Source organism: Mirounga angustirostris, unplaced genomic scaffold (assembly GCF_029215605.1).
Source record: "Mirounga angustirostris isolate CCGP_5_RB_7025 unplaced genomic scaffold, mMirAng1.0.hap1 SCAF_4, whole genome shotgun sequence".
NCBI lineage: Eukaryota > Metazoa > Chordata > Mammalia > Carnivora > Phocidae > Mirounga > Mirounga angustirostris.
The window spans coordinates 147,380,145-147,402,601 of record NW_026991712.1 but is presented as its reverse complement, the minus strand read 5'-3'; the positions used below and the strand labels follow the sequence as shown (position 1 = coordinate 147,402,601).

General features: G+C 38.6%; 1 protein-coding gene across 3 annotated transcripts in view; it reads right to left on the bottom strand.

The window, feature by feature from the left end:
* NDC1 (NDC1 transmembrane nucleoporin) overlaps nucleotides 1-22,145 on the bottom strand; it is a 53,842-nt gene extending 31,697 nt beyond the window's left edge. The window contains exons 1-10 of one of the 3 annotated variants that reach the window (XM_064589118.1): nucleotides 21,830-22,145; nucleotides 20,350-20,470; nucleotides 18,051-18,152; nucleotides 15,457-15,631; nucleotides 13,808-13,946; nucleotides 9,756-9,864; nucleotides 6,685-6,736; nucleotides 4,539-4,674; nucleotides 3,627-3,719; nucleotides 2,029-2,110 (exon numbers count right to left, since the gene is read on the bottom strand). In XM_064589118.1, coding sequence (XP_064445188.1) covers nucleotides 2,029-2,110; nucleotides 3,627-3,719; nucleotides 4,539-4,674; nucleotides 6,685-6,736; nucleotides 9,756-9,864; nucleotides 13,808-13,946; nucleotides 15,457-15,631; nucleotides 18,051-18,152; nucleotides 20,350-20,470; nucleotides 21,830-21,886 — 1,066 coding nt within the window. In that variant the 5' untranslated portion in view covers nucleotides 21,887-22,145. The remainder of the gene's footprint in view (nucleotides 1-2,028; nucleotides 2,111-3,626; nucleotides 3,720-4,538; nucleotides 4,675-6,684; nucleotides 6,737-9,755; nucleotides 9,865-13,807; nucleotides 13,947-15,456; nucleotides 15,632-18,050; nucleotides 18,153-20,349; nucleotides 20,471-21,829) is intronic. The other 2 variants (XM_064589119.1, XM_045897658.3) reach the window with 2 other exon arrangements.
* Between the last annotated feature and the right edge of the window lie 312 nt (nucleotides 22,146-22,457).

The following is a 22,457-nucleotide window of genomic DNA, read 5'->3' as shown; positions in this document are numbered from 1 at the left end:
GAGGAGAAAACTCAGTAAGAAATCCTACATGACAGGGGCACCCGGGTGGCTCAGTTGGTTAGGCATCTGCCTTCGGCTCGGGTCATGATCTTGGGGTTCTGGGATGGAACCCTGCATCGGGCTCCCTGCTCAGCAGGGGGTCTGCTTCTCTGAACTCTGCCTCTCCTCCCACCCCCCACTCATGGGCTCTCTTTCTCAAATAAATAAAATCTTAAAAAAAAAATGTTACATGACACTTTGCATCAGGGCCCACTTTCCTTGGCTAAGCTACTATTTATACTCCTGTCATCTAATACACAGCAGGAGTTCAATAAATATTTGGACAAAATAATTTTCCAAAAAGTCTATGAGTAAAAGCTTGCAATTTTAGCATAAAACAAAACAAAACAAAACAAAAAACCTCTTACATTGGCTGCTAAAATAAAGCCAAACACTAGAGCATGGGTTGGGTGAAAAAGAGCAAAGTTACTTCCTTAGCACCACTGAACAGACTAAAGACTAAGACAATGAATACAAGCATGTCTTATGAGATGCAACCCATGACCCCCAGTGACCTATAAACTGTTGTGTCTGCCCCACTATGCTTCCTTACATTTTCATTTATAATAGCTCCTATTTGTTATTATATCTGTAGGAATAACACAGTATTTGATAACAATCACACTTTATAGAGAATTTACATTCTTTATTATTTAACTTAAACTACTGTGATCCACAATCTTGTAAAAATTCTCTTACTTCTCATTATCTTTTCATTTTCTAAGACCTTTATCGCCTACAACTGCCATGTAGAAATCAACCAACCAATCAATCTTTCTATGCTGAGAATAGCTGAGGAGTCCACTGAAAACTGGCTTCCCCACCCTAGGTACCAAATAATCCTTCTCTCTTCACTTAGATCCCTCCCTAAATACTGTCCCCATTTACATACAGCTCAAGAGGACTATAACTTAACTGGCAAGCAAACAAAATCTCCATCAATAGGCCCCAGAATGTTTTGTACTGCTAGTAACTCAGGACCACTAAGGAACTATGTAATGGTCGAGTTGAATTTTAATAATATGCTCTAGAACGTAAGTTCTCTGGCAGAGAACACGTGAGCCTGTTGCAGTTTACTGGAGTATCTGGTGAAAGTATTTATCTTATAGAGAATCCCTTGGTGAACCTAACTCTGATAGGAAAGACTTGTTAATTTTCCACAGCATCAGCTCTGGATTTTTCATGATACCAAAAGGAGAGTGTGGCTCCAATCATTTTATGTAACTGAATTTCATTTCCATGTAACATTTAACTATAGAAGGTTTCTTTTATATGTGGGAATTGGCAAGTATGCAAAACAATGAAAAGCTGATTACAGAGATGAAAAGCTATCTAGGTTCCCTGTTCACTGGTGCTTGGGCTGAGATGCTTTCCATCCAGGAACAAGGCAGGGCACTGGCATAGTTGTAACAAGGAGTTTGTAACAAGTAACAACGGAGAAGTGTTTCGGAGTTGCCAAGAGCATCCTGGGGTCACCATCAAATCTAGTACTCTTTTACTCTTTTTTAAAGGGAGGCAAAGTAGCACGGCAGAAGGAGGGAGCTCTGTATTTGGGAGTCAAATGATAGAATTTCTTACTCCATCTCTGACATTAACTTTATGTAAGCCACTTAATCTCTCTGAGACTTAGATCCCCCATCTAGGGATTAGACCACCTGATTTTCAAGACCCTTTGTAGCATTAAAACTTTGAGGATTCTTAAACTATACTCTTCTGCTCTTAAACTGTCAACCTACCTCATAATTTCTTCAGGTTAAGGGAATGAGGATGCTGAAGAAGATAATACATAAGAGTTTAAAAATACTTTTCTGGAAATACAACTTCTAACCACAGCAATGGAAACACTTACTTGCATAAGATTTAAATCAATACTTCATTTAATGGACTCACAGCTGTGTGATATTGTATTAAACACATCTCTCTCACCAAAAATTTTAAATGGAACACTTTCTGCACACACAAGCCCATATCTGTTACTTTTAGCAATACCTGGTTGGCTAAGGCTAAAAACTTCCTGTCTTCGTGAAGGAGAATACTGAGAAAGCAACATCAGGTCCTGCAAGGCCAAATACTAAAAGGGGAAAAAAAAAAATACACATTATTTAATTTTTTTAACTTCTACATAAAAGCTTATTTATGAATTGGGCTCAGCATTATATATGTAAGGGAAATTAGTTGAAATTTTTCATGAAGTAAATACTTTTCCACTTTCTAGAGTCCTGGAACTTTCTTGCTTCTACCCTCTGTAGGCTGCCCCACCCACTGGCGGCTACAGCTACAGATCTGTGTCTTTTCCCACATCTATGGTGGGAAACTTAAAACATCACTTCCTCCTGGAACTTCCCAGGCTTCCCTCACACAAACATATATTCACACAGCTCTCAACCGTGGCACTTAACATAATTTATTGTAATTGCCTGTTTACTTGTCTCATCTGGTTCCACCCACTAAATTGTGAGGCAGGGACTGCGTCTTACTTGCTACCACATCCAAAGGCAGTGCCTGGCACACAGCAGACACACAACGTATGTTGTACTTTTTTACTGAAAATCTTCATTTTATTTCCTGGCAAACCCCTTCACTCATCATTCAAGACACCATCACTTCTGTGAAGCTTTCTTGTTTTGGTTCCAAGCAGAGTAAGTGTTTTGGTTCCCACTGCACTTGCCACAATAAATTTTCATTATTTTGTGTATCTGCCTTTTCCATTAGGCTGTGCCACATCTAATTCATTATTATGCCTTAAGCAACTAACAGTGACTGACACCTACCGAGTGAATACAGATATGTTAAGTATCCCAATGAGTACCTGATATTTTTGTTTATCTAATAAATTAGTCGTAATAGATGTTTAAAGATAATCAGACCCTCAGTGGTTCATTTTCTTATTAGTTTGTAACTTTTCTAGAGTGTATTCCAAACTCTGGGTTCCATTTTCTTCAAATTCTTTTTTAAGCACTATGATCTCTTAACAGGATCACACATATTGTAGATCTACTTTAAAATTTTAAAATACAATTTAAATCAAAACAAGTTATTCTCAGTTTCATTTGTAAACTTACTACAGCTTCTTTAAACTCTTTTGATTAAAATTGATTTTGGGATCATTATCATTCTTTCTATTTTAAGAGAGTTCACTGTATGTGTACACCTATCAAGCACCACCTTTGATGATAACAACCAACAATATTACACGAGTAAAAATACACCTTGACTCAATGATAAAAAACAAAAACAAAAAACAAATGAAAAACAGCATTTTGTTTTGCTACCATGAGGAGTTTGTGAAAAGCTAACGCACATGGTTGCATATCATGGTATTTCATGTTTGGAAATATTTTTATATCTATCCTAAATATAATTTGGCTTGTACAAATTAGCTTATATCCTTATATTTTAGTCACTTGGAATGAAAACTGAAAAAGTAAACAGCATTCAATGTAGCATGTAGTTGATTTTTTACAATACTGGTACTAGAATATTCTAGGCCCTCAAAAAATATATCTAAATACACTAAATATTAAGTCCATTCCATAAGACAAGTTAGAGATGACTGTGTAAAGACACAAAATGCACAATTCAGATACCTTTATGATGAGGGGAGGACTGCTGTTCAAAACCTTCGGGAGGCATTCATCTGACTCTTCTGAAAATGGTGGCTGAACAGGGAACAGATGAGCCTATCAAATATAATCAAATATCAAGACTATGAAGATAATTATTTTCTTGACTTTATTACATTCAGTAAGTTAACACTAATTGAATTTATTACAACAGGAGACAATATAACCAAATTAATATCTTCCATGTTTTAATAATAGGTTGCATTAAAATTAAATATACCCAAACACACTACTTTCTAAGATGTTACTCTCCCAATGTGATTAGATCTCTGGCTTCCAATAATAGAAACAAATATTCTCTGAAGCCACTGAAGGATACAAACCTACAGAGATGGTAATATGAAACACTCATTTTTTAAGACAAACACCTGGATGATAAGGACAATGGAATTCCCATTCATTTAAAATCATTTCAATACAAAATTTAAAACTTTCTCTCAAAGAACAAATATTTTATTGTCTTATATTAAATATCTTAATAGTAGTTTTAACAATAGCTTTTAAATAGCTTTTAAATAAAGCTAATTTAAAATGCAGGCATTTAGTATGTGCTCAATAGAGAAATGGAAACCTTCAGAAGAGAATGACACTACAGATAAAGCAGAGTAAGCTCCGCTAGCAGTTCATTCAGTTTAGTTTCCAAAAATCAAGAACACTAACACTGTTCCTTATAGACATAGACACAGACACACACACACATACACACAGAGTAAATTATGGTTACAAATGATGCGTCCCTAATGAAGTCTCAGAAAAGAGACCGAAACCCAACTTACTCAAAATGGCTCTGGGCACAAGAGCATACTCAGTGCTCTGCTATAAATAAATCTGTGCACTTCAAAACACAAAAGCATTAACAAAAAACTCAATACTAACCTCTGTGGCAAAGATTTTGAAGAGTATCCATGAGATATACCAAGTCATCAGAAGAAAGACACCACACAGCCAGACATGGTAGAGTAATGAGAGATTCAAGAGGCCACGCACAGTGTCAAGAGGCCTGTGAAACTGCCTACGGAAGCAGAAATTACTGTTTAATCCTATGGGGAAAATACAATCTAAGCATTTAACAGACTTGGGGCCTCATAATGAAAAACAAATAAATCTTATTTCTAAGTAATAATGGTGATACAGACTCCTTTCCTTTTACACCCCATAAAATTCTCTCCCTAATACTTTCTTATAAACTATGTAAGGGAGCCCTAAAGGAAGAACAGACCTAAATTTGTGCTCAGTTTCTTGTGTTCCAAATCTTCACTGTCATTTACTATGGAGGAAGAATGAGTCAAGCCTATAAACCAACCCTTAGAGGCTGGGTAAAATTTTACTATTGTTGCTCTGTAGTTTGATACATAACCATTCAACAAGACTAGCACCTCTCCTGGGCCAGATTTCAGCTTTATCTGTACACCCTAAAAACAGTTCCACAATAGTTAAGAGCACATGGCACTATCTAAAATCACAATCTTTACTTTTAAAATAATTTAAGAAACTGTTAGAAGGCTAAAAGAAGGGGAGCCTGGGTAGCTCAGTCTGCTGAGCATCTGACTTCAGCTCAGGTCATGATCTTGGGGTCCTGGGATCAGCCCCATGGGGCTCTGTGCTCAGCGGGGAATCCGCTTGTCCCTCTTATTCTGCCCCTCCCCACACCGCACAAGCACTCTCTGTCTCTCTCTCAAATAAATAAAATCTTTAAAAAAAAAAAAAAAAAAAAGCTAAATAAAGTGAACACTATTTTACCAAAGCCTTGAATAGATCAACTGGCAAAGTCATCATAGTCCTACAATCACACAACTAGCAATTTTAAAAACAGGATTAGTACCTCTGGCTCTGCCATTTATCAGTGCTGTGATTATGTTAACTGCTTGACCTAACCCACCTCAATTTCTTCATCCATACAATGGTGGCATAATCTCTTTCTACCTCTTATGGCTATTATGAGATTTAAAACACCTTATGTTAGGCGTGCCCAGCATAGTGCTTAACACTTCCTGGGGAGAAGAAAGTTATTTTCAGATTTTAAGTAAATATTTATTGAGGGCCCACCATATATTAAGGACAGTATATTAGGCACTGCCATACGAACAAAATATATTTTAAGTGAAAGAAAGAAAAAAGTACTATGTTAAATTACAATCAAATATCATTATTATTTTTCTTTTTCCATTTGACCCAACGTAAAATTTGGGCTAACATAATAAATGACCCATGCATTTAGTTTCGTATCTAGCAATTAAGCAGAGGACAAAACTACATTTTACCTAGGAACTTTTAAAAGTTAGAAATTGAAATCCACACAAAAAAGAAATTGAAATCCACAATGTAGAAACCATAATATCTTAAGCACCCACAAATACCAGTATCCTCACTCCCGAAAAATGGTATTAGTTAAACCCATATATGACACACAAAAAATCTCACGGTAGAATAGCCAATAATTAAAAGAACAAATACTAATAGAGAAATTTACATTTATTTGCCAAGTAAAGATTAAAGCTTTAACTATGTGCAAAGTACATTGGGAATAACTAGAGCAATACACCCTAGTGCTGCCACTCGATTGCCACTTAACGACCTTCAACTGGTCCCATGACCCTGTTCAATTTTGGCTTCCTTAGAGGCAAAATTAGAATAATACCATAGCACTGTGCTCACCTACTACAACATAGCAGAGAATGATGATTGAGGAGAAAAGCAAACGAGAGGTATGTCCATGCAACTCAAGAAATCCACTTTTCCATAATATAAAAGCTATATCTAATAAAAAACAAATTATCATTGCTGACTTCCAGGGAGAGGAACTGGGTGACTAGAGACTGGAGCAAAAGGATTCTTTTTAACTGTATACCCTATTTTATGGCATTGAAATTTTAAATTATGTGAACTAGGTATATTCCAAAATGAATACCATTTTTTAAAAATTTAAAGGCTAAATCTGAACAACACATCGGGAAAGTGGCAAACACCTAAAAAGGATGGAAACTAGCAGCATGAAAAATCAGACTTTTCATCTGTCACTTACTCATCTATCTGAAGGTCCATCGCAGTGCTAATCCAAGCTTTGGGGATATGGCCTGAGAGAAAAAAATACCACGCTATGAACATAAAAAGTTAATATATAAAGCAAATCTTAACCATGTTTTGTAATATGAGGTTGATGAGATGACCAAGTAGATACCAAGACCTCAGTCAGAAAGCTAGATTGTTTGATTAGGAATGGGCAGGAGGGGCGCCTAGGTGGCTCCATCAGTTAGGCGTTTTAACTCTTGATTTCAGCTCAGGTCATGATCTCAGCTCAGGGTTGTGAGATCAAGCCCTACATGGGGTTCTGTGCTTAGCGGGGAGTCTCCTTAAGATTCTCTCCTTCTGCCCCCTACCACCTCCACTCTAAAATAAATAAATAAATCTTAAAAAAAAAAAAAAAGGAATGGGCAGGAAAAGAGAATAATTTCTAAATATACGAAGTCCTTGCTTTGCACAGGTCAGATTATGTACATATTTCAGTCATACTTCAGTGGTTTAGTTAAATCACAACAGTCCCCCAACAACACAATTCAAATTTCAGTTACCACGGTACATTTACTGTGAGCAACTGAATATAGTACTTCTAGCTTTTCAGTACACAAATCGGTATGTAGATAACAGATACACACCACAACTTCTGACTAATCACATCCCTTCTTTCTAAGTCTGCTGGCCACTGGTCACTGACGTCTGTTATTCAGTTCAGGCACAGACAGCAAAACATGTAATTGTGCTACCTCCTTGTCTCCCTGAAAAGCCCACATAACATTTTACAAAAATGAGTAACTGAAAGAGGAAACTGGCCAAAAAGACCAAAGTGCAACAAAGAAATGAAAAGTGGTAACTCCTGAAATGAAATCTGAAATGGAACATAAATGGGATTACAGAAGATACAGCTGACCACGGAAATGTTGATGCGGCTGCTATGTCAGCCCAAATGTACAACTGTAGGGAACATCCAGGCTCATGGTAGCAGGTTAATAAAAAACAATAAAGTGTTAACCTTAGAATGACAATTATAAGAGCTATGTAGAAAAATGGGTTATTTAAACTACAAGTGAATGACGTGGACAACAGAATGGCCTATACCCAGTGAGAACAATTCTGTAAAATTATTCCATAGAAAAAAGTAGGGTCAGAAAGTTATATAGGTAACCCCTGCTTTTCCAAAGTTTGTGTTATGTCACTTCATTTCTATGAAAGGCCTATGCTAGCACCTGTTTGCACCAACTGAAAGAAATCCACACTTAAGAATAAGGCACAAAAGCGAAAACAGCATTCAGCACTTGTTTTGCCCCACGCCAGAGCTGTTACTGTACAGAAGCAGGGCATCCTGAACAGTGAGAGGGGCGCAGCCAAGCTCCTAACCCAGGAAATCCGCTCAGCGTCTCAGCATCAAGCCTCCATAGCTTTCACTGTGTCAGTGAGCACCTGTGCTTTATCTCCATTTGTTTTGTGCATCCATTAGCAAGATGTGTCCTGAAGCATCAGAAAAGCCTGAGAGGTTATTTTGGGGGTGGGGGATGTTCAAAACTCTTTCCCTGTAAATTAAAGCTAATTGCTACTTCACTTTGTGCCATTTCGGCTTACAAAAGGTTTCACAGGAACTCTCTACTTTCAGATAGTGGGGAAACCTATAGTTTGAAAACAGTATTTTAGGATGTTGAATTTTGTTTATATTATTATGTGTTGCTATTGAGATTAATGTTTTCCATTCAACTTGAACTGCTCATCATATTAAATAAGTACAAGTATTTTTGTGTTTAAAATTCATGTTAATAAATTCTATAAGGTTCCCTCAGCAGCAGGATATTTCCAGTATATTCATACCAAGTTACAAAAAGTTATAAAAGGAGTATGTTATTTATAGAGTAATATACAGTATTTTCTTCTTTTTTAAAAAAGAATTTTTTTTTATTGTGGTAAAAACCACATAACAAAATTTACCATCTTAACCACTAAGTGTACATACACCATATACACCTTGTGCAACAGATCTCCTGAACTTTTTCATCTTGCAAACTGAAACTCTCTACCCACCGAGCAACAACTCTCCCTTTCCCCTCCCCACACAGCTCCTGGCAAGCACAATTCTACTTTCTGTTTCTAAGAGTTTGACTACTCAAATAATATCTCATGTAAGAAGAATCATGCAGTATTTGTCTTTTTGCGACTGGCTTATTTCACTTAGTATGATGTCCTCAAGGTTTATCCATGTTGTAGCTTGTGATAGGATTTCCTTCTTTTTTTAAGGTTGAATTATATCCCATTGTATGTATATACCAAATTTTCTTTAACAATATTATCCCTTAACTAAATACTCTATGACAATCTAAACAATGAATCAGTTGGACTAATCACATACCTAAAATTAAGGAACATACAAATACAATCAAAAATGACTTTGAGGGCGCCTGGGTGGCTCAGTTGGTTAAGCGACTGCCTTCGGCTCAGGTCATGACCCCGGAGTCCTGGGATCGAGTCCCACATCGGGCTCCCGGCTCGGCAGGGAGCCTGCTTCTCCCTCTGACCCTATCCTCTCTCATGCTGTTTCTCTCTCTCAAATAAATAAATAAATAAAATCTTTAAAAAAAAAAAAAATGACTTTGAGGGGGTGTCTGGGTGGCTCAGTTGGTTAAGCGACTGCCTTCGGCTCAGGTCATGATCCTGGAGTCCCAGGATCGAGTCCCGCATCGGGCTCCCTGCTCGGCAGGGAGTCTGTTTCTCCCTCTGACCCTCCCCCCTCTCCTGCTCTCTCTCTCTCATTCTCTCTCAAATAAATAAATAAAATCTTTAAAAAAAAAAAAAATGACTTTGAGGGACGCCTGGGTGGCTCAGTCGGTGAAGCGTCTGCCTTCGGCTCAGGTCATGATCCCAGGGTCCTGGGATCGAGTCCCGCATCAGGCTCCCTGCTCCACGGGGAGCCTGCTTCTCCCTCTGCCTCTGTCTCTCTCTCTGTCTCTCATGAATAAATAAATAAAATCTTAAAAAAAAAAAATTACTTTGAAACTGACATTTTCTGAGCTATGAGCTAGCACATACATTGTATGAAAAAGCAGAAATTCTTACCAAGAAAATAATACACGATGCAGAAATTTCTAATCAGAAACAGTGATTCCACACAACTATGCTTAACTAACAAGAGCAGAGATCTCCTGAAGCGTAAGAACTTGTATTGCTATGAAAAAAAAGAAAAACAGAATCAAATGACACATCCAAGAAGAGGATCTATTTCATTCTAAAGCAAACACATAACTAAAACAGTCCACATATAAAAAACATAATCATTGTATAAAAAAACAAAGTTTATTCCAGAGGTAAAAAATCAATGATTTCTGATGATAAAATATTTAATATTTACATCATACAGATCTCGTTAATATGAGAGCAGAAATGACAAAATTAACAATACTGATCTATACTTAAACTGAGGACTATGGAGATGGAGTAAGTACAAAAAACATGATGATCAGAACAACAGCAGCTAACATTCATTGGCTGCTTAGCATGTACCATGTACTATTCTAAGCACAACCCTATAAAGAAGGTTCCATTATTATCCTCATCTTATTAATGAGAAAACTGAGGCACACTGAACCAATTTACCAGTTAGCAAAAGGAAAATCTGACATTTTAATCCACGCAGGCCAGTTTCAGAGACTTCAATCTTAAATATAATGTACACACTGCCTCTACACTGTTTTTAAATGCTATCTGCAAGAAAAACTAGAGGCAGAAGAAGACACTAGACTGAGTCAGGAGACCTGAGTTCTAGTGCTTCTCTCTGCAGCACTGAGCAAGTCATGTCTCCAGTTATCTGTGCGATAAGAAGGCTGACCCAGCTAAACAGTGCATAAATGAGTAGTACCTTCAATTCTAACAATCTAAGAAGTATCAATTAAGAAAAAATGTGAAATGCTTTTTTCCTGATAAAACTACACTTCTTGTGAAATAAAGATTATTAGCCCCCCTCCTCTCCCTGCCCCAAAAATGCCAATGGAAAAAATATTTTTAAATTATTGGAAAGAACCTAAGGAAATTTAATGAAGCAAAGATGAATTTCCCAAATTCTGGTCTTCTTTTGTGCTTCTATTACGACTGATCCTTCTTTAAGAAAATTCAGAAGCTAAAGAAAAGCAAATAATTATATACATAGGTAAAAGTTTTATCTTCATACCACGTCTGTGAACTCCTACAGCATCTTACCAAAAAGCAGCCCATATGAATACTTGGTCACTAAACACACAGCTTCAAGTATCCTGGTTTATTTGGATATGTTCAAAGTCTGAGATATGGAATGGCACAATTCCATGCAGCCATTGGATGCTAACCTTCTTACTTGACCCCCCAATAAAAAGGGTATAGTTCCTATACTATTCCTACTGAAGCTCTCACCTCAACCATGACTCACAAGGGTCCAAAGAGGCTAGGGAAACAGGTAGGCATTTCAGTAGATATGCAGAGAATAGCTAATATACCCTCTTACTGCTCCGTAGCTGAAGTGTTTTTCAATTCCCTATTGGGTTTCTTCTGTGATTTGGCTAGAAACTAACCCTTTACTGAGGATTTATTATGTGCCAGGCTCTATAATTCTTATCTCATTTAATACTTTTAGTCTTGTTGGCCTAGAACTTGCCAAGCCCTGTCTTGATGTTCATCCACTTCTTTGTCCTCTACTCCATGCTAATGTTCTGCTTTTCCCTATCAGTCTGTCATTAAGAATATGATAAAGACAATGGAATTGGTTTTAGAACTATAGACTAGTTTAAAGAAAAATTAGTAGGCTAATGGTAAATTGGTTAGAATTAGATCTTTAAAAAGATATAATTTTTCATAGTTACATGAAAACTGTAGTTACTGAATAATAAGGACAATATAAAACTATTAATGGAAGCTCCACCCCACAAGATATATGTTATAGGTCCTACATATGTAAATGTACAGAAAAGAGCCTAGCAGAATATACACTAAACTGGTCACAATTATCTCTGAGGCAAAGATTGAGACTGGCCCCAGAATGGCCAAAGGGAACTTTAATTTTATCTACAGTATTTGAATATTTTTTAATCAAAATGTTACCACTATACTCTTAGGAAGAAAGCTGACAGGCAGCACCAAAAATAATGATGATGATGATGATGATGATGCTAATAATAATGGTTGTTATTGCTTGTAAAAAAATTCTTATTTTGAGGTCTAACATTCTCTGGTCAGCTTGGCCAGTTAAAGAAGAAAAGTAAATGGCGATTGCCATCATATCACTTTATGGAGGTTCAGAAGAAGAAATAGGCCTGATCTCACATCAAGCTTACAATTTCCTGATAATCCTGCTTTCCTTAGCAACTTAAAGCGCATTAAGGGAAGATCATACAATGCACACCAGGCTCTTAGGGATAAGCAAAGAAAGCTAAGGTATGGTGTCCTCCTTCCCCTTCAATCTTCTGAGAAGGTAAATCTACACAGCTGGGAAACAAACACAGTTACAAACGAGATAGATGAAAAACTATGATCCTGGGCACAAAGATTCATCATTTCAACTGCTCCTGCCCAAATCCTGACCTCCCTTATTCCACTGTACCCACCCAACAAAACCCCTATTCCAAGCATCCCCAGGCTGGAGAGAGCACCCAGCCGGGCAGACCAAATACTATACACTCACGGTTACAAGAGAGGCCCCCAAAATATATTTTGGCCAAATACTGAATGGCCAAATGTCAGAAGTTAACCTTCTGCCAAAGTTAAACCTGAAGTAAAAGCTAAATATTACCATCAGAAGAGAAACTTCTGGGATACAAGAATAAATCTAAAATTTTGTCAATAGAAATTACAAAATAATTTAGTAGTCAAATTTTACAAATGTGACATTACATGGTAGGAACAATTTATTAGTACTATCAATTACTGGTCTGCTCCTACATTTACTCTACTGCATGTCTGTGATGTTAAACAAATGGTCACTTTCAAATGAGGTCCAGGGGGAAGCAAGGTATTTTGGGGTATCTCATTTTTCTCTAACACTTTTCTTCTCTATATTCTTAATTATATTTGGATCAAATATGATTCAGCATGGATATTTCTGTATAGAATTTCAGGGTTTTTCCTCCTTGTAAAATTTTAAAGTGGCAAAGCTGATACTCTGCTTTTAATTCATCTTCTCAAAATGTGAAGAATTTCTAACTGGGACTCTTTCTTCATACACTCATGGTTTGCAGGGAGGTAAGGGCCAGCTCCTTTTCTGTGAGCACTACCTCTTTGCAGTACGTGAATTTTCAACAGATTGTTCTCATGGAGGCAAAAGGCAGGTAGGAACTTCAGTGAAACCAGAAGCCAAACCTACACACCCTCATACTCTCATGACATGTTTGTTTACATGTCACTCCCTCCCCACCAGACTGGGTCCTAGTGGGAAGGGGCTGGTTCTAATAGTTTTGCTCCAAGGCCCAGTCCTCAGCCTGCCACAGCACAGGAATGAAGCGAATAAGAACACAGTTGGGAAGAGTGGGAACAGCTGGGGGAGAACCTTGATGCCACAGGAGAAATCTCAACTGATCTTTCTCTCTCCTGCCTTAGAAGGTGGTTCTAGTTGCACAGAAGGCTCCCCACCAGATTAGATCTTTAAAAACCTAACTGAAAGATAGTCTGAACTGTCCTACTCAAACCAGTCAAAACTGTTTTATTTATACACATCATGCCTCGTTCTAGAAAAGATGTGAGACAGTAACTGACATTCTATACTTACTTGCACATCCTCAAGCCCATGAGTTCTTAGGTTCAAAAAGAAGCCGGCAGCTGCACAGAGGTACGCTGCATGAATGTCATCATCCTCCTCCCCCAGCCCTGCTAGGTCACAGCAACTGCCACTACCTAGCAGGGAGGGAAAGAGTGGGGCAAAGCAGTGTTCTCAGAGTGGCAGTGGGAAGGGCAGTGATAGCTCTCACACATATGCTAAAACTCATGAAGACAAATCTCTCCTCTCCAAATGGCATTTTGATGATCTCAGTCCTAAGTTTTACTGATCAAATCTTGAATTAATCAGATAAGGCCAGTTATATATACATACATCCAGGCAATTTTGCATCTGCCACATGCTGACATAAGGTAGCGCCCAAATGCTATCTTACCTGTATGATGGGAAATGGCAGATAGTTCATGTTGTTAATAAAATACAGGAGACTATAGCTGTAGCCCATAAACGCTCCAGCCAGTAGAAAAAAAAGGTGATACTCATTTAAGCAGGTCTGTGCAGCAGGGCTATTTAAACTGGAGAGAAAAAGTTAGGTTATTAATTCAACAGTCAGGGACATGTATCACTGCTTTAGGCTCAAACTTTGACTTACTCACTTAAGAAATGTCCCAAATTCTAACAAAATGGTTCACTTCAGGTTCAGTGAGGGCAAAAGATGAACAAAACCCTTTCCCTGATGCATGAGAATTTGACCTCTCTAAAGGCTAACTCTTTAGCTCTTCCTCTGGAAATCTGGTAAACGTAAGAATGTCCCCTGTGATAGCAAGCAACGCTGCTTACATGTGGACAGAGAGGAACTAGAACTGAACGTTATGGACCTGCTAGAGATGCCATCACTTTGGGCTTCTCTCTGTGTTGTCTCTTATAATTGAGCAATCCCTCACGGGGCCCTTTCCACTAAAGAAAATTGATCATATTAGGAAAAAAAAAAACCTGCCTTACATAATAGTAACTGGGGGACAAAAAGAAATTAAATATTCAGTAGTATAGGGGTGCCTGGGTGGTTCAGTCAGTTAAGTGCCTGCCTTCAGCATCAGGTCATGATCCTGCGGTCCTAGGACAGAGCCCGAGATGGGCTCCCTGCTCAGTGAGGAGTCTGCTTCTCCCTCTCCCTCTGCCCCTCTGCCCCTCACTCGTGCTCTCTCTCAAATAAATAAAATCTAAAAAAAAGAAGAAAAAATAGAGAACTTAAGATTACTACTGTAATCTTTTTTTATTTTTAAAGTCAGAATGTCAACCTGAAATTTTTATCAATGTCATGTGTTCAAGAACTGTTATCAGTTTATGGGGCGCCGAGGTGGCTCAGTCAGTTGAGCAATCGACTCTTGATTTTGGCTCAGGTCATGATCTCAGGGTTGTGAGACTGAGCCCCATTGGGCTCCATGCCAGGTGTGAAGCCTGCTTAAGATTCTCTAAGATTCTGCTCAAGATTCTCTAAGATTCTCTCTCTGCCCCCTGCCCCTGCGTGTGCTCTCCCCACCAAAAAACTGTATCAGTTTCAAAATTATAAAAGTACTCTACTGAAGAAGGTGGTTGTAATTATTTTAAAGTTTTTCCTTCATTCTTCCCATACAATCCTTCCTTAAACCCCAACCTAAACGCCACCTCCTCTAAGAAGCCAGGGATCTTCCCTGTTTCCTGAACTGCCACAGGTTTTATGTGCACATCTCACTTTCTTATTACATCCCATGTCACATAAATTCCTATTTCTCTCCTATCACATCCGTTTGTGTCCATGGCTTAATTCCCCTCCTGTTCTTAACTCTCAAGGACCTATAATCTATGCATGAATCCCTCTCATAAATCCAGCAGCACCTACCACAGTACCTTGCACAGACAATGTTTAAAAAAAAAACTGTTGAATTCAACAAACATAAATATCAAAAACATTTGATATTATGTATAAAAGCAACTTCCATAAAAGTCTCGAAAGCAAAGAATGCCCATAAACTATTTACCTATCCAGGTCACCTTTGGCTTAGTAACTAGACAAGGTTCTATAGAAAAAAATGTAGTTACCATTACCTCTCAGTACCAGTGCAGGGAACCACAAGAAAACTGTATTGACCCTTGGTTATCACCGCAGCACACCAAGCCACCAGCATCCCCATTGCAGCGTGGACAAATGAGTGCATGAGCTGCTGAGGGTGAATGATCTTCCCTATCAGTGCCAGTCTGGAGCAGGGAATGGAAGGCACAACTGTAAACAAAGCACATTACCATGGCTTTAGGCTTTAGACTGCAGCGAATGTAGTCAGAGGACCTGAACTATTATTCCCTCTCATACTTGCACGACTATTCCAGAGGGGAGGAAGAAACACAGAGTCAATGTAAAGTACAGAAAAATTCTCAAAAATTTGAAGTTAAGGGCGCCTGGGTGGCTCAGTCGGTTAAGCAACTGCCTTCAGCTCAGGTCATGATCCCAGAGTCCTGGGATCGAGTCCTGCATCGGGCTCCCTGCTCTGCGGGGAGCCTGCTTCTCCCTCTCCCACTCCCCCTGCTTGTGTTCCTTCTCTCGCTGTGTCTCTCTCTGTCAAATAAATAAATAAAATCTTTAAAAAAAAAAAAAATTGCAGTTAAAAGATTTTGAAAAGATTGAATATAAAAAGATGCACACGAAAAAGAGAAACCAAAGATTCTGAGAGATGAAACCTAAGGACAGCAGGATTAACATTTTTCAGTTCTTTTTAATTAAAATTTCCGAATAGTTCAAATAGTGTCTACCCTGCCATTCTCTTAGGTGCCAGAAAAGAAGAAATCATAATTTTTAAAAGATAGTGCTTGTCCTCTGACAAGTTATTTTTACTTCAGCATTTGAACTGGTCAATATATAGTCCAATTGTGAAAAATAAACCACAAACTACGCAAATAATGACAACACTGAATACCAAAATAAATGTTCGTATAGGAATTTCTAATACCTCTCTGATAATCAAAATAAGTTTTCTGGAAGTGTGCTGGGGTAGGCGAGTGTGGGTAGGAGGGATGTTGACCTTTGAAAACAGCTAGTAGAGGGTTTCCTGACCTATCCACATACACATTCTTCTTTTAATATATTCCAAGTAAAGAGACTGTAGAGACATGGAAAATTCGTGTGAAGGGAGAGGGCTTAGGTGCTTTACACTTTGAGAAAGAGGCTGCTATCACCTCTCCCTCCCCCCAAGAAATGCCCATGAGACCTACCGAGTGTGCAACTGATTTAAAATGTTCTGAACATACCAAAGCTTCTCGTGTCTCTAAGCCTTTTTATGTGCTATCCTCTTCCCTGGATCATCATCTTCCTTCTCGAATTAATACAATTCATCCTTTAAGCATCACCTCCTCCAGGAAGCTTCCCATGCTGGGTAAATGGTGCTCCTATATATTCCCATACTATCCAGTCTATTGTAATTGAATATATTTGATGTTTACTCTGTCTCCTCATTAATTGTGATCCTCTAGGGATAACTGGGACCATAATACTTATGTCTTATCCCCACACCATGCACAGCACATAGAATGCTTGTTGAAGGAATGAGCCAAAGTGACTAATCAGACTTTAAGAATGACAGGATGGAAAGCCCTAGTGTGGCATCTACATCAAGATGACCTAGGTACATGGGACCATATAAAAGAACACGTGCTATAAGCCAAGGAGATCTGTATATGGCTTGAACAGAAAAAGAGATCCAACAGCTAGGAGTGAGAGATTAGGAAAGCAAAGGAAAAGGGTATGTGTTATAACATCCAGAGTAGGACTGGAAATTTTATACCAACTCTAAGAAGCAACTACTGAAGAGCTAAAAAGAGGAATGATGTTACAGTCAAAAAAGAAGTGTCAGAAGAAGCTTCTGACTGTACCACAAGGATAGACACAGGAATCAGAAAAGGCACAAAAAGTAAAAAGAGAAACGGGAAAAAGAACAAGCTCTGGAATCTAGCAGGTGATTCTCTCAAGGCAAAACATACAGTTGTTGTTTTTTTAAACTACAGAATTATAGACTTTTATATTTGAAAAGGACCTCAGAAATCATCTGGTCCTGATCTCCTACCCTATAAAGGAGTTATTTTTATAATACATCTGCTGAGTCACAGCCTTAACAGCAGCTGTGAACTATTAAAAGGTCTAAATTTTTTTTTATTGTGGTAAAACACACATAAGTAAAGTTTGCTATGTTAACCATTTTTTCCCCCATTTTAACCATCTTTAAGCATATAGATCTGTGGCATAAGTATACTCATTGTTGTCTAACCATCACCACCATGTACCTCAAGACTTTCCCACCACCTCAACTGCAACTCTGTGCCCATCAAACAGCTCCCCATCCCCTCCCCCCCCCAGCCTGTGGCCACCACCATTCTATTTTCTGTCTTTATGAATTAGACGACTCTAGGAACCTCCTATATAAGTGAAATCATACAATATCTGTCCTAAGAGCTCTAGATATTTTTTAAACAGAGAGAAATTAACCTTCAAATAAATTTTTAGTTAAAACATGCAAAGCAAATGATTCTGTATACACATTTTAAGCTGACACAAAACAAGCCTATTATACACACCCACATACAAAATGCATTGAGCCTGCCATTAAGAATATAAATTCACATATTTTTATGATGATTAACATTTGAAAACTCACCTGCATAGAACTCCACATTAAAAATACTTATTATTACTTCTACCACTGACAGCAGCAGGAGGTAAAAGATTACATAGGAACTATACAGATCACTGAAAGAATCTAAAACATAAGAGAGATGAATTAGTAAGTTCATTCAGTCATGTAGTCATGATTAGTATATTGCAACAGAAAAAGGGTTTGAACCACAACTGTAACTTTCATTTTAAAAGTTATCTTTTCTTCAAGAATTTACTCATACACTGCTGACAGGTCCTACAGGACATCAACTCAAGAACTACAGTGTGAGTTATTTGGACCAAGCTCTGGGTCCTTTAAAATTATACTAGAATTTCTTTTAGAGGACCCAGATGTTAACATCAGACAAAATACTACCATATGCAAATGTCTTTCCTCATGTGAAACAGAGAAGTACCACATTTAGTAATACACCGACAAGGCTTCTTTTTACAATGTAAATATTTTTCAGATCTCTTCTTAACAAATGCAATTAGCTCCTATAGCTAAATGAGTAACATTTCTGAAAATAGCATAATCCATAAATCATTTAAATGCTGAATTAAAAAAACAAAAAAATCATGATATCCTTGTAAAACACTAATATATTCACATTTTAGAGTAGTTCAACAAGCAATATTCCATTTAAAAAATCTGGCCAAGTTTAACATATATACTTATGTTACACCTAAAAACATAAATAAGAGAAATAAAAACAGCAAGGAAATACATTTTCTGAAGAGACTAAAGCTTAATAGCAAGGAAATACATTTTCTGAAGAGACTAAAGCTTAATAATGAAATCAATAACTTTTAAGAGTATAATTTATTCACCAAAATTAATAAAGAGTTTTTGTTAAGGATTCACAATTAAACCCCAACATTATACTGAACTAAGAGAATGAAAGAACCGATTCATGTGACTGGAAATAAGTAAGGAAAGAGTACAATTTCTCTAAAAAGACTTTGAAGCAAAAGTTGAAGGAGATGAGTAACATTTGATGAGAAAAATGGCATAAATCAAATCCAATCTGGAGAGAAAGTATTATTAGGATTAAAAAACGCTGGCCCATGAAATGGCAAAAAGTTTTTTCTTAAATGCCAAATCTGAACAATTGGTAATGGTTCTAGATTTCAGTACTGAATATTCCAAGCTTGTGACCAGACCGCCAAGATCAATGAGTGATCCAGACTCAGAGAAGGTGGTTACAGAAATACCTGCCATCCCCGTGCTGGCTTATGGCTTAATTTTATCTGCCCCGTAGGTCCCATGCAAGAAGTGATTGAGACGTCTCAATAAGAAACTTAACATGACTATAATTCTTTATTCTATTATTGTTGTGGAAAGGGAAATAAAAAGAATTTCAAGAGTATATGTGCTTCTTAGCTTTAGGCAGAACTTTAGAGTTCAAAACCTACTCTGGCAACACTTCTCTCTAATTCCAGTGTGGTATGTGGAAAAACAGGCTTTGAAGTCAGAGACCAATGTTCAAATCCTGGTTCAGTTACTGACTGACTGTGTGTCTCTGCACAGACTTCTATAACCTGAGCGTCAGCCTCCTCATTTATAAAGCAGGGATAATACCTCTTTATTATATAGGGTTGTAGGAAGGATAACAATATACTAAGATGCTTAGAATGGTATGTGGCATGCAGTACATGGCAATAATTTGGAGGTTATTATTAATTAACATGATCATAGTTTAATAAATTTAATTTTATTTTCATGTCCATGGATTTTTGAGAAACATTTAGTCTGCTCCAAGCTTTTCCTCCTCATCAGTCTTTGTGTTTACATCTATGTTTCTTAGTCTTTAACTCCTTCCTCTTCTCTCTCTTCTCACCTTTTTCTTATTAGCCACAATACAGAAATGAAGTAGTCTTAATTTCAGACAGGTTTTCTAAAAAGATGTCATATTTTCTATTCCAAATTTTTAAATAGATAAAGGAAACAGTTCTGGTCCTTAAAAAGAAAATGTCAAAAAAGCAATCAAAAAAGACAAACACATAAACAAAAATTAAGGCAAGTTTTCATTTATGTGGTCTTCTAATAATCTTTTTGTTCATGTGATAATACAGATCTCTGACAGGTTTACTAATCTTATAATTATATAGTGAAAAGATGATCTATAAAAGGAATGCCTTAAGGTTACCTCAAGGTGAATGTTTTGCCATGCCTATCAATATAGGCAGTGATTAAAAAATTATTTGAGGGGCACCTGGGTGGCTTGAAACATAACACAACTTTTATGTTGAGAAACGGGTCCTGTAAATTTGATTTCCCCAAACTGAGTACTACTTACCAGAGAGCCACCGAATAGGATGAAATAAATCAATGCTGCTGAAGATTATAAATACTGTGGTACAGATGGGTAGAAGCAGCACTGACCAGATAATACTTGCAACTATCCTCCAGCCCAAAACCTATAATTAAACAAACAAAATCCCTCAATCAGGAAGTCACACTACTTCAGTTATTTCAGTTATGCAAATCCTATCTTTTCATATGGGATGTTAATCACTAGTATTTACACCCAGATCATAGTCCGTGCAGCTATATATAAACCCCAATGGTTACTCCTATTAATAACATTGCATACAACTACCAAATCTTGTGTTATCAGTGAACTGATGCTTGCATTTAGTCCAGCGTCAGATGCTACATTAAATATCACACTTTAAGGAAGGAGAGGTATTGTCTTAGTTTTACAACTGTATTTTACAGCAACTTAGACTTCTCTCTTTAGGTTTAATTGATTGATATGTCAATATCTAAAAGGTGTATACATTTTATAGGGATCATCTGTATACCATAATTGTGTTCGCAATTATTAGCTATGGCAGTTATTGGGCAATTACTGCATTGTATTCATGTGTGAATCACCAGTGTCTACCACTTAGAGACACAAGATACACTGCTGATTAAGTGAGTAAAGAAGAGGTACTGAGGGGTCTGAAGCATGAAAGTGCTTTACTTTAATCGGATTTACATTTTGGAAGGTAAAATACTCTTGGGTTTGTAAGGTGCCTATGATGGAGATGGATCAGAGGAGGCAAGACCCACACAAGAGACAATTAGGAGGCAGTCTACCACAACTGCCCAAAGCCAAAGTTTACAGTCAGTGTCTGAAGGAAGGCAGTGGCAATGGGAAAGGAAAAAAGGAGAAAAAACAAAACAAAAAAACCCAAAAAAACTGCAGTCATATTTCCTGAAGTACATCTACAGGACATCAGTAATTGATAATATAGGTGGTAAAGAACAGGCAAGACTTAAGGACTCAAAATTTTTAGCTTGGGATACAGCCTCTGCTAAGGCCACACCACACTCTTTCCAATTCTAGACATTCTTTCCCACTTCCTACTCCAAGTAGTCAACAAGCTATTTATTTTGCACCTACCAGGTACACCACCCTTGCATAAAACTCTTGACCATCCCTGCCCCAGTTCCCGTGCAGGTCATCCCTGTCATTCTAACCAGCCTCCACTCAGGACTCCTGTCCCACCCCATGACAAGTTTACACTCAGGATGTCCGGCTAGCACACACGAGTAACCAGCTTTCCCTAGCCCGCCCCGCCCACCCCGCAATCAGATTCCACTCGGGACACCCCCCGCATCCCTGTAATCAATCGGTCCCTCTGGTCGCCCCCTCCCCACGCGCTCCCCACGCTACACAGAAGCCGGCCCTCCGCCAACCAGCGCGCCCGCGAGCACCCGCCCGCCCGCCCGCCAGGCCCGACTCCAGCTGCGGGCCGAGGGCGCGCCATAGTGCGCGCCGCACTCACGCGCCACAAGATGTCCCGCGACCCGCCGTCGCAGGGCCGACTCGCAGCTGTGGCCATGGTGATGGCGGCCCCGGCCCTGAGGGGTGCAGGAGACAGTGCGCCCGCCCGCCACCGCAGTTCAAAGGGAGAAAGGCCCCAGGAGGACCCTGTTGGGGCTGCCTCAAACGCTGCCTGAGGGAAGCCCGGGGCAGGCCCCAACCAATCCCTTCGAGGCTTCGTCTGGACAGGCCCAACGCGCCAGAACTGGCCCGCGGACACGTCCCCCAAAGGAGACTGGGATTTCAGGACCCGCCCTCTGGAGTCCAAAAGGTCTCTCCGAAGCGGGGTCCAGCGGGACGCCAGAAACTGGGGGCGGCACTGCATGCTGGGAACTGTAGTCTCGACGACGCTCTGGGAGCAAGGGAGCGTTGCATTCTGGGACTCAGAGTTCCAAAGTACAGCATGCTGGGAATGGAAGTCCTCCCAGAGGTACCTTGTGGCATGCTGGGAATCGTAGTCTTTTATAAAGCCGGTAAGCGTTAACAGTGTCCATTGATAGAATTTTACATTAGCTCTGGCAAAATGATCGGTCCTTATTTCTCCCAATTTTCTTTATCGACTGCTTGAAAGTGAAATCAAAGACTGTCGT